The 12,070-nt window shown below is 39.5% G+C and overlaps 1 protein-coding gene across 2 annotated transcripts in view; it reads right to left on the bottom strand.

The window, feature by feature from the left end:
* Nucleotides 1-12,070, bottom strand: part of cadps2 (Ca++-dependent secretion activator 2) — a 289,837-nt gene that overhangs the window by 98,515 nt on the left and 179,252 nt on the right. For both annotated transcript variants that reach the window (XM_075469290.1, XM_075469289.1), the window contains exons 14-17: nucleotides 9,780-9,881; nucleotides 3,358-3,421; nucleotides 2,586-2,709; nucleotides 906-1,006 (exon numbers count right to left, since the gene is read on the bottom strand). In XM_075469290.1, coding sequence (XP_075325405.1) covers nucleotides 906-1,006; nucleotides 2,586-2,709; nucleotides 3,358-3,421; nucleotides 9,780-9,881 — 391 coding nt within the window. The remainder of the gene's footprint in view (nucleotides 1-905; nucleotides 1,007-2,585; nucleotides 2,710-3,357; nucleotides 3,422-9,779; nucleotides 9,882-12,070) is intronic.

The following is a 12,070-nucleotide window of genomic DNA, read 5'->3' as shown; positions in this document are numbered from 1 at the left end:
GCCCGGAACACCTCACCGGGGAGGCGTCCAGGAGGCATCCTAACCAGATGCCCGAGCCACCTCATCTGACTCCTCTCGATGCGGAGGAGCAGCGGCTCATCCCAGATGACCGAGCTTCTCACCCTATCTCTAAGGGAGAGCCCAGACACCCTGCGGAGGAAACTCATTTCGGCCGCTTGTATCCGCAATGTCGTTATTTCGGTCACTACCCACAGCTCGTGACCATAGGTGAGGGTAGGAACGTAGATTGACCGGTAAATCGAGAGCTTCTCCTTCTGGCTCAGGTCCTTATTCACCACGACGGGCCGGTGCAGAGCCCGCATCACTGCAGACGCCGCACCGATCCGTCTGTCAATCTCCTGCTCCATTCGTCCCTCACTCGTGAACAAGACCCCAAAATACTTGAACTCCTTCACTTGGGGAAGGATCTCATTCCCGACCCGGAGAGGGCCTTCCACCCTTTTCCGGCTGAGGACCATGGTCTCAGATTTGGAGGTGCCGATTCTCATCCCATCCGATTCTCATCCCGGCCGCTTCACACTCGGCTGCACACATCGACCACATCGTCCGCAAAAATGCCCTGGCTGCACCTAGAAATTCTGTCCATAAAAATTATGAACAGAATCGGTTGCGAAAGGCAGCCCTGACGGAGTCCAACCCTCACCGGAAACACATCCGGAAAAGTGAAAAGATCTTCATGAGAAATATAAAAACCTTTGGTTCTTTCATTCATTCTTAGTGTATTTTTGAAGGTTCCCCTTCAACAAAACAATTTTTTTAAATGTATTTTCTTTTTTGTGCATGAACCCCGTTGTATTACTTGATCTATAAAAGAAACATTTATATCAACAGCTCCCAGATAAAAACTAAAAAAAACTAAAAATAAAGAAGAATGTACAAAATACCTCAGAGTGGTGTTCATCATTCTGCTGCAGGACTTCAATGCAGAGTTCTCCCAACCTCATTATGTCCTCCAGTCTTTTCTCAGGTGTTTCTTGAGGGTCAGCTAAAGGTTCCAACAACAGAGCAGGAGACATGTAGGATGGAAAAAATTCTCATCAGCTTTGCTCAATGACATTTGAACCGGACTACGTATCCCATAAGCCTTTGCTCTGTGTGTCATGCATGGGCTTGCATCAAATTATTAGAACTGTCAAATGATCTATCGTTCACATTTTAGGCATTACAAGCAGCAATGCCCGAATGACAAACTTCACATATTTTACTTATGCATTGGAGAGAGTTGAATACCTGTAATATGTACATTTATATGATTTTCTATTGTGACTGATGGGTCAAATAAAAGATTTAAAAAAGCCCAGAAGAAAGAGGTCTTGTTGTAGGTTATGCTGCTATAGGCCCAGCAGAACTTCCTAGTTGCACTGAGCATTGTCACTTTTTAGCTATTTTTAACCCATCATTGTGTACCGTTATTCTGTCTTCTCCATAATGCTGTTTCTTCTTTTCATTTGTTATGAGCTTTATATTCCTTATATTCCTTACTGCATGTGTTTTCCTAAGTATCCCGATAAGCAAACCAAAAGATTTATTATTTGATAAGCTAACAAATTTGTAAGACACTTATTTCTGCCAAGCTGTAAACATGAGTGGCAGGAATATACCTGTCTTTACTGTATATTGCTGAAGTAGCCAGAGTAGGAACTTCAGTTTGAAGATGTGTTTGGAAGACAAATTGGAGTGTGGCAGCCTTAAAGGAGAACTCCGGGGCATTTGAAGCGCGTTTCCATTGCTAGAGGTTGTCAAATACTGATAGTAGGACACAGAGAGGTGCAAATCTGCGCTCCCTGTGTGGAGATCGCGCTGTTCGCACAGCGTGTCATGCGAGGCTAATACGTGGTGGCTAAGGGGCAACTGCTAACCCTTCCACGTAAAACAACAACTTGCACACTGCAGAAACGTCACACCACTTTATAAACCATCCGACAATAAAGTCACTGCGTTCAAGTATTTAAAACATTACAACAATATTACTGGGCATGTATTGTTGTAATGTTTTAAATACTTGAACGCAATTTTTCTGGAGAAAATAATTGTTTTGTATATGGGATTATCGTCCATCGACTCTTTTGGGCTTTCACATGCGCGAGCCTACAACCAGCCGGTGAGTTACATGCTGTTTATAAAGTTGTTTTGTAACGTCCCCATGCCAGTAATGTGAGAACCATGCATATGGTTTTGATGGTAAGGCTTGTGACTTTATTGTCGGATGGTTTATAAAGTGGTGTGACGTTTCTGCAGTGTGCAAGTTGTTGTTTTACGTGGAAGGGTTAGCAGTTGCCCCTTAGCCACCACGTATTAGCCTCGCATGACACGCTTTGCGAACAGAGCAATCTCCACACAGGGAGCGCAGATTTGCACCTCTCTGTGTCCTACTATCAGTATTTGACCACCTCTAGCAATGGAAACGCGCTTCAAATGCCCCGGAGTTCTCCTTTAATCAACTCTTTTCTTTTAATCACGACAGTCCAATTCACTTTTTAAAAAATGTACATTTCATAAAATCGGAGAAGTGAACTGACATCTTGTTAAAAAAAAAGAAAAAAGAAAAAAGAAAAAAACCTCACCCTTGATCTGTGCATAATCCATCAGCTGACTGTAGTTGATTTGAGCTGCCTTTTCCAGACACCTTTGAACCAGTTTCTTCATGTCCTCTGAAGGAACAGGTGTGGTGATGTCTTTCATCAAAACCTAAAACAGTGTAATCACACGCCTTCAGGAAATTCAGAAATACAAAACAAGAAGCAGACCACTTTCCCCAGTGAGTCTGTGTACACCAAACTGATCAGACCAAGAAATAACTTCTTTGAAGCATTTAACCATGGGCGTTTTTGTGATGTGAGATACTTCACAATAACATTTTCGTCACTTTCTGGTTAAGTGATAACATTACTTAGTTAAGTAGCGTTTGGTCTATATTCTTTTAACAACACAATTAAAACATATGGTGTTTTACAGTAATAACTGACTATGACCGAGACATCTCTGGAAAAAAAATATTGCCAGTTGACAATATGAAGTACTCTAAGCTCCACCCTCCAAGCACCTGAACGCTCGCCTTTGATTTTCACCAAGGAAGAGCTGCTTAACCCATTTTCTTTTCTTCGTCCTACATATATTCAATTATCTTCAGCTTATACTTGACTTTGCACTATGTCTAACTCTTGTCTCCCATATCTATTCTGTCTAAGTATAATAATAGCCACCAAAAACTGAAGATAAACTCCATAAATGTGTCCAATTATTAGTTATTCTGATTTCTAGGAGCACCTTTGTGACAAGAATGCATGTTGTACAATCATTTTAGAAATGCAAAAGTACTTAGGAGTGTTTCCTTACCCGTTCCTGCAGGGAAAGAGTTGCTTTCAAGGCCCCATCTGGCCGTCCAAAGGGAAAGCAGTACCTGCAGATGAAAAATGCAGGCGAGAAATTCAGAAAAAAATCTCAAGGACGACATGAAAAGAAAAAAAAGAATAAGAATATGGGAGCAGTCAACAGATGGCCGCCTTCTTTCGTCTAATTACTCTGACGAAGGAAGCTTTTCTCACCTCCAGCTCCATCTGAGGCAGTTCACGGAGGTTTCACGTTACTAATTGACAAGTGAACAGTGCTTAAAAATCTGAGGAAAGCACCCACACAAGTCAACCATTTATTAGACAAAAACCTATAAACATATGTTTTGTTCCATCACACAATGAAGAAATAAGGTAATAAAACTGAGTGGATTAAAAACTCGATCAGGCAGTAATTTCTGTGCATTCAAAAAGTTAAGAGTTTGTCCATTTATAAAAGAAAAATGAAAATGTACAAAAGAGCAAAGATGATAAATGTGTGTTCAGGTGTGTTAAAGGAATGCAGACATCAAACCAAAACTGACAAGTGCTAAAGGAACATATACAAATGAATAGGTCATTTGAAAAGACACGTCAGAAAATGAAGACTGCTAGAAATAATAATGAATTAGATTTTATTGATGTAAATAAATCACTGCCATCACATAGTGGAAATATATCTTAAATACATAAACACTGAAATTGCAAAACAACTTCCTGCAATTTTTTGCAGACTTAAGCTTCTTTACTGTGTGGAAGAAACTACATTTAAGCCTATGAATTTCTTTAATTCAGGGAATGTCCATTTGTAGTATAAAACTCAGGCATTTTTCACCAGAGCCTGGAATTCAAATATTGTCCTGTATGTCATCAGTCTGCCATTGGGGTGGCAACAAAAGCATGTTCAAAAGGAAGTCTTTCCATTGAATGTTTTTACATTAATTAAACATTTTTTAAAAGTTTTTACACTCCTTTGACTTTGTTCGGATATCGTTCCAGGCTCGTCTATTAATGCCGCAGTGTTGTCAAGGTGGTACAGATGCTTTCTTAAACTACGTACAATATATTACCTGAGGATGCAGTGCACTAAACTTTGATGTGAATGAATAAAAAAAATGATAAAAACGGTTTCTGAATACTTCACATATTTATATTAAATTGAAAATGTGTTCTCTGTATGCTGTACACTATGTTTTAGTGGTAAGGTGAGGGGCATAAAATCCAGCAGCTGACTCTTCGTGGGCAACTTCGTCACTGTTTCCCATTTCTGGTCTTCAGGTGACCAATCAGGACACAGATGGTACCTTTGTCATATGTTTTGCAATCTGTGCCAACAAGAACATCTCCCAGTGTATCCAATATATGTTAATCTGTGTTTGTGTGTGTGTCAGAATTGCTGAAAAAAGTATTAGTTACTATTAACAACAGAAAACTAACAAGAAATGGAGAAATGGAGAAGAAAATGGATGGTGTTCAGCGATGCAGGGCTGCCCAATCCCAGAGTTGTTCTTTCCTGCATTTTCCTGCACCTCCTTAACATATTGAGGTTTTCAATGATTTCTCTGTATAATAAAGATGCACTCTTTCTTGGGTTTTCAGATCTTGTGCTGTTTTTAACAGTGCCATATAGCTGCCTCTTCTTAAGGGCATTTAGAATCGTAATCGATTTTGTGTTAATATCTATTTATTCCATTTGTTTTTTAACTTTCTGCAGAAGAAGTGAATAGTTTTCAATTTCATATAAAGGAAAGGCTATTTTTCACGTACAGTGGTTTTATCAATTATTTTCTACAGAAAGAAAAGAAATCTGCTAATTTTTCAGTTTGCCATATAATGTCCAAAAGTTTCCATACAACTGTATGTATTCACTTTGTAAATATTTGGTTAGGAACCCCTATGGATATGAGCGTAATCACATTATCAAACATGCCCTGCCACTTCTCTCTTTAGTCGCAGAGAGAATAAACTGGTGGCAGGTATAAATAAAGACAAATAACTGAAAAAACTACATATTGTTATCTCTCAGCATCTTCCTGGGGAAAACAGAATAATTATCATTGAAGAATAATTATATTTAAAGGCAGTTAAGAGGAGCAGTGGTAGTTAACATTGAAGTTAAATTATTGTTAAGCTCATCTTCACTCAAAACCAAACTGGAAATCCTGCTCTTGTCTGGGCCACATTAGCATAATCTCAAGATTGTCCAGACTATTGTTTACCAGCATTAGCCTCTTCCTGAGGTGAATGACAAATTACTCCAACGGACCGCCCCCACCCCCCACCCCTCCACCTTGGCCAGATGGAGGGGCCCTCTGAGGTATGAAGGGTTTAAAGAGCCAAGCTTCACCATAGTTAATGGCACAGGTCCATTCAAATGAGTGTTGCTCAAGGTCTCTGGGCTGTTGCTTTCACACCATGCTCACAATGAGTTCAAACAGCAGCAGTGACACTGAATAGCAGCGCGCAGATGCAGGGAGGTCTCATCAGCCGCTTTCGATGTATATTGTGCACCTGTTGTGTTCAACTGATGGGGCTAAAAATGGCCCCACCGCTTTATTTCATTATGATTGAGTTGAGGGAACATACCAGTGGTTGTACATGTTTTGGGTGTTTTCCTTCAAATTTCCTCAATTGTTAATGCTTTAGCAATCCCAAAATGGGATGTTATATTATCACAGTATACAGTATATTATTGAAAAGAAACAGTGCAATTTGTAAGTACAGATTTTAAAAAAGATAGTTTCAATCCAGACCTGGTTAATAAACTGGAATAAATTCAAACAACAAATACATTTTTTGGAGAACGCATATGATAGCTTGTGATCTGAAGTTATTTTTCAATAAACATGCTCCTATGAAAACCACTACAGTGAAGGAAAGACACCATAGATTTACAAAGAACTCATCAACATATTCAAACAGAGATAAAACCTGGGTGAAATAGCACTCACCAAAAAGGTTTGCCGATTTGGAAACCTATCGATATTTGAGAAATCTAGCTAAAACTTGAACAGCGAATGCACAATCAAATTATTATAAGGACAGTCATTCAAAAGATTTCCAAGTTCTAGAATAATCTGAACTGTATCTTTTGGTAAAACTAACAGAGGTGTCCTAAATCTGATAATGAAATTGATAAAAATTTATAACCCCAGTCTTATTCCACATGCTTTCATTTAGCATTTCGTATTCATATCTGTAGCTTCCAACACTTCAAGTTGTATGACTGATTCCTCAAATTTTACTGTACATAGCGATGTATTCTCTTTTACAAAAACATTACTCATTGATGTTTATTATGCTATTGGTGAGTTGAAAGAGATATGTAGTGGTAGCTCAAATGGCTTAAAATCAAAATTTGTTAAAGTGCCAACAAGAACAGCTGCCCAGGGATTAATGTATCCACTTGCTGAATTAGATAACTTTTCTCCTCATGCTTGATCTGTTTCTTCATAGTGGAAATGTGCTAATCATACCACTTTTAAAGAGGGAGATAGTCTGATTTTAACAATTATAGGACAATTTATGTCTCTCTTTTAAAGACAAGTTAATACGATTCACTTTCAAACAAAGAATGTCCTATGTTTAGCCGGGTGGCACTGACACTAATTCTAATGCCCAATGTGTTCTGTTGTTGCCACAGTCCTTGGAAATGTTCAATCTTTGAAAAAAAGAGCTGGAAACTGTCCTGTATCCAGTCTAGGTCCAGTCTTTGATAAAAATCCCTTGTGGTCAATAGAAGGATTCTGGTCGCTTCTTCTGGTCCTGTTGAAGTTAGCGCTAAAATTTAATCTGGCTTATCTCTTAGTATATTCTCAGTTGTACACCCTTCTTGGCTTGCTCAGCTGAGAAGGGGTCATTTGTGTGCTGCAAGAGAAAGAGAGAGACAGAGAAGGATCGGGCCACTGGCAGGCTGCCCTGATCCTGTAGGTGATGAGCTCAGATCAGCTGAGGTTAGCAGACCTTTGTTTTCCCAGTGCATGGCAGGGGGAGAGGCTGCAGGTGAAGGAGCTGGGAGACCTCAGTCCGGTCTGCCCGGTAGGGAGAGTGTGTGACCTCTGTCCTCAGTGGTCTGGCGGGAAAGAGAGAGTGGGCAAGTAGTCTGAGGGGATTTTACTGAGTTAATCAGGGGGAACGGTTACCTGGAAAGGAAGGAAAGAACTTTCATAGTAAAATCCTGATTCCTCCACAGATGAATGACTTCAGGGAAGCTCCCAACACCAGCTTTGTAGTTGTTAGCTGTTGGTGAGCCAAATCTTCCAGGATGGACAGGAAAATGCAGCAGTAAAATTAACTTGGATTTGCTGTGCCAACCATGCACATCGTCCAATGAATGGGGTTCAGGGACTGCAAAACAAGTGAGTTCAATAGATCCAACCAAATATTGCACTTGAGTAGTCAAGCTGGTTAGCTCCATATGAATATTATACTGTTTGACATTAAAAACAAGTTGCGGTTTGAATACAGAACACTGGCGTTTTGCGTTGACCTTTCTAAAACAATCCATGGGTATTATCTAGGAACTTTGAAAATAATTAGTCACTCAGTGAAACAAACATATTGACGAACTTAAGAGACACACTTCTGATGACATTTCCACATGTTTGCAAAAATGATGATGTCAGCATTTGCCACTGTTGATTATGATTTTTTTTAAAAAAGGCCTTGTCCAGGGGAAAGTAGGGGTGGTGGGTTGAAATAAGTTCCTGACCTTCAAGTAAGAGAATGCTAACTCAAACCACAGTTCCCAGGAATCAGAGTTGCTCTGTACGTTTTAAGTGTGCAGGGTCAAGTAAACCCGAGTAAATGAATTCCTCTGGAGCATTCCTGTGCTGACGACCACTATCTCAGACGCACAACCCTTGGGTAGTCATTCATTCTGGCACTTGTGGAGGCATCCAACTCTAATTTCTGGAGCTCTTCACATAGTGGTGCAGGCTGAATCATGTTCCATCAGTATGTGGCAGCCCAGACAATCACTGTGTTTTGGTAAGAAGTTGTGGGTGAACAATGGGTCTGCAAATGGAGATTTAAAGAACCAATTATGGTCTGCTTAGCCTAATGGACACCAGGCAAAATCTGTATGTGTCTCTTAAATCCGCATAGAATAAATCCAATGTTTTTTTCTTTTCTCTGATGAAACATACTGCCGGAGCGTTGGAAGTGTAACATAGAGATAGAGAGGTGGAATTAAAATATGTCCAGAAATTGTAATCAATGCAATTAGATGTTTCATTGGAAGCCCGACAACAGCTATGTTAATACAACATATAGAGTGACGCAAGGTGATACACAGTTTATGCAGCAACCAAAATAACACATGGGAAGTCTCTTGGTAAAATATATAGACAGTTTGATGTTCAGAGTACAGAGATATTGATAAAGGCTTTGGAAAGCTTGATCAGCTGTGAGTCTTTGTAAGCAACTCTCCCGTTGGCTTAGCTACTGTACTATTTCATCTGTACCAGCCTTGAAAAAGAAAAAGAAAAAAGGTGTTTTGATGGCATAAAGCTAAGCTGAGAATTTCAAGAATGTAAAAAAATAAAATAAAATTAAGGTAAATATATATATATATATATGATGAGAAAATGCAACAAGCTATCATGAATTCTAGAACCATTCCATAATTGAACAACATAAACTAATATAATTCTATACTATAACGAGAAGGAAGTTATAGTCTATGATGGTGAAAAATAAACACCGCCTCCACAGCATCCTGGCAGGACAGAGAAATGAAAGATTCAGGAGGTCCTTTTTCAGCCATGAGGCTTTTTACCAGTGACTGCCAACAAGTTCTTCTCAAATCTATTTATTTCTTTATTATTACTATTATTTTGTTCTGATATACAATCATTGTAAATATTTTAAATGAGCTACATGACATATTTGAAGTATTTGTATTATGAAGTATTTTCTATGCTATACTATTCTATACTTCACGAAAGATCTGCCTTGAGCAACGTATGCCACTATTTTAATAGCTGAAGATGTACTTTCTCTAAAGCTCTGAGGTGCTACTGTTCTCCCTTTAAATCTGAGGTATTAAAAAAAATAAGAAGCAAACTAAACCTGCTCATGTCAGAATTACACTACAGTTTACTGCATTTACTGATACTTTGATATATACTGTACTAAACAGCACATGAGAGAATATGTATAGAAACCTAGATGTTTGAATATTTAATGATTTCCAGAATTATCATAACCATTCAATTTTTTTACATGCATCTAGTGTCAGTGAAAATAAAATAAGAACATCATATTTTACTTTTATAAGGAAAGGAAGGAACTATTCCTTTTTATAAGAAACACCAACTTCAATTTAATATAACCCTCTGAAACCCTGACAATCTGCATGGACTGGTCAAGGTGAAAATCTACAGTGTGATTTCTGTTTTAGTCCCTTTTGCATGACAGTGTTCATACCTAAAATGTGTAATTTGGTTCTCCAGCAGAGCCATGAGACAACTCTTGACTGCCTCAAACTGCTCCTTCTCCTCAACAGTCACAGTCCCCATCCCATCAGGCCTGAGGAGACAGAAAAAATAGACATAAGACACCATGAGCTGATACTCACCTTTACATGGTGGTTGCAATTGGCAGAAGGCAGAAACAGCTTGATTTTTCATGAGGGCTGCAGATAATGGGATGATGATACAATGTTTTATCATAAATGAAAGCCACATCAAAACTAAAGTCATTAAGAGCAAATTGATAAAATGATGTACAATCAGGAAGTTTATTTCATAAATGCTTATATTTATCTACAAAATATTAAAAAATGACAAAAAAAATGTCATTATTTCTGAAACAGAAGTGTCACAATCATAACTAATCTTGTTTTAAGTTTGAGGATTTATTGTGGAGTCACTGATAATAGAGACTAAACTTTCTGCAGGGACAAAAAGAATTATGACATTAACTGATGGAATTTTTCATGCATTTGACTAAATTGAGTTTTATTTCCCAGATGCTGAAAAAAAAACAGCAATGTGGAGACTACAATAAAGTTGTAAAGGAGCTGTATTTTAGTATATTTCTTTTCATGCCCTAACCAGTCATCCACTGACTAAAAATCAGAAAATAGGTCTTTTGCTCCAAGGCACGAAGCGTGTGTGGCCTATTGCAGTACTGCACACTATATCTACTGGGACCATCACAGAGACCAAAAAGGGTTTGGATACCCCAGCAGCAGTGATCCAAGAGGTGCTTGGCTACTAGATGAACAACACAAGGGGCATCAAGGGCCAGATTCCATCCATCCATCCATCCATCCATTTTCTATACCCGCTGAATCCGTTGGTTGGGTCGCGGGGGGGCTGGAGCCTATCCCAGCGGTCATCGGGCGAGAGGCGGGATACACCCTGGACAGGCCGCCAGTCCATCACAGGGCCACACAGAGACAAACCAGACAAACAACCACACGCGCTCACACTCACTCCTAAGGACAATTTTAGAGACATCAATTAACCTAACATGCATGTTTTTGGACAGTGGGAGGAAGCCGGAGTACCCGGAGAGAACCCACGAATAAACGGGGAGAACATGCAAACACCACACAGAAAGGCCCCAGCCGGGAGTTGAACCTGGATCCTTCTTCCTGTGAGGCGAGAGTGCCAACCACCACACCCCCATGTAGCCCCGGGCCAGATTCCCTCATGGAAAATAAGGCTGGAGGCCAAGATCAAAACTACATAAAGCGAGGTTAGACAGCTATCAGAGCAGCATAAAGATGCAATAAAATAATAACGGTGTTCTCAGTGGAGGGGTAAAATGATGAGAATAGACCCGCCCTGGACTGAGACGGAACAATACTGGAGGAGCATATTCAAGAAAGCTTCACTGAACGCCAGTGCTCCGTGGCCAGTGGATGGAAGTGTATCTCAACCTGCAGTCAGTCAGATATCTGCCCTTCCTAAGGCTACTGCTTCTGCTGGAGGTTTCTTTGCAATCTGTTGGTTTTCTTAGCTTTGCAACTTTTTTTTTTTTTTAACTGGCATTTTATAAACAGGACTAAAATGGATTTCCTTTCATTTGATTTGATTATATAACAATTAATTGGATTATAATTGGCCTGAAAAACAATTAATTGGCCCAAAACAACAACCAGTGACCATCATGGTGACAGACATCCAAGAAAGGATCCCAGGTATGAAGACTTAGACTGCACAGGTCATGACAGGATCCTCACCTGGTGGCCAAAGTAACTACTTGCAGCCCATAGAAGTATAGCAGAACATGAATGTGTTGCAAATGGATCGGACACAGCCAGAGTGGTTATCCTAAGATCAGACAGCTCTGATCATGAAAGATCCTCAGATGGGGGCTATTCCATCCAACTAAGGGCCCATGAACTGCTTCTGTATCACACAGAAGCTCCTGTCGGGCATCTTAACAGATCAGATGAGAAGGTGCAAGGATCAAAATACATGAGCAGGGTTGAGAGAGGTATTGTAAGTGATGACAGAAAAGTTCAACATGAACTACTGATTGACAGGATTGTCAACCATGACTTTAAGATATGACACAATAATCTGTACACTGCCAGGATTGTCAACAATCCTGCAACATAAAGCCAAACACAAGACGCCTTATGAAGAACTCAATGGGACTGCACATTATACAAAGACATACATTATATATATATATATATACAGTATAATATAGAGGTTTTAACACATCAAATCTTTTTATCCAAACTTCATCTCCAGAAATAA

The sequence above is a fragment of the Odontesthes bonariensis genome, chromosome 7 (genome assembly GCF_027942865.1).
Source record: "Odontesthes bonariensis isolate fOdoBon6 chromosome 7, fOdoBon6.hap1, whole genome shotgun sequence".
NCBI classification, from domain to species: domain Eukaryota; kingdom Metazoa; phylum Chordata; class Actinopteri; order Atheriniformes; family Atherinopsidae; genus Odontesthes; species Odontesthes bonariensis.
Note: the sequence above shows the minus strand (reverse complement) of the source record. Positions and strands in the feature narration are given on the sequence as shown.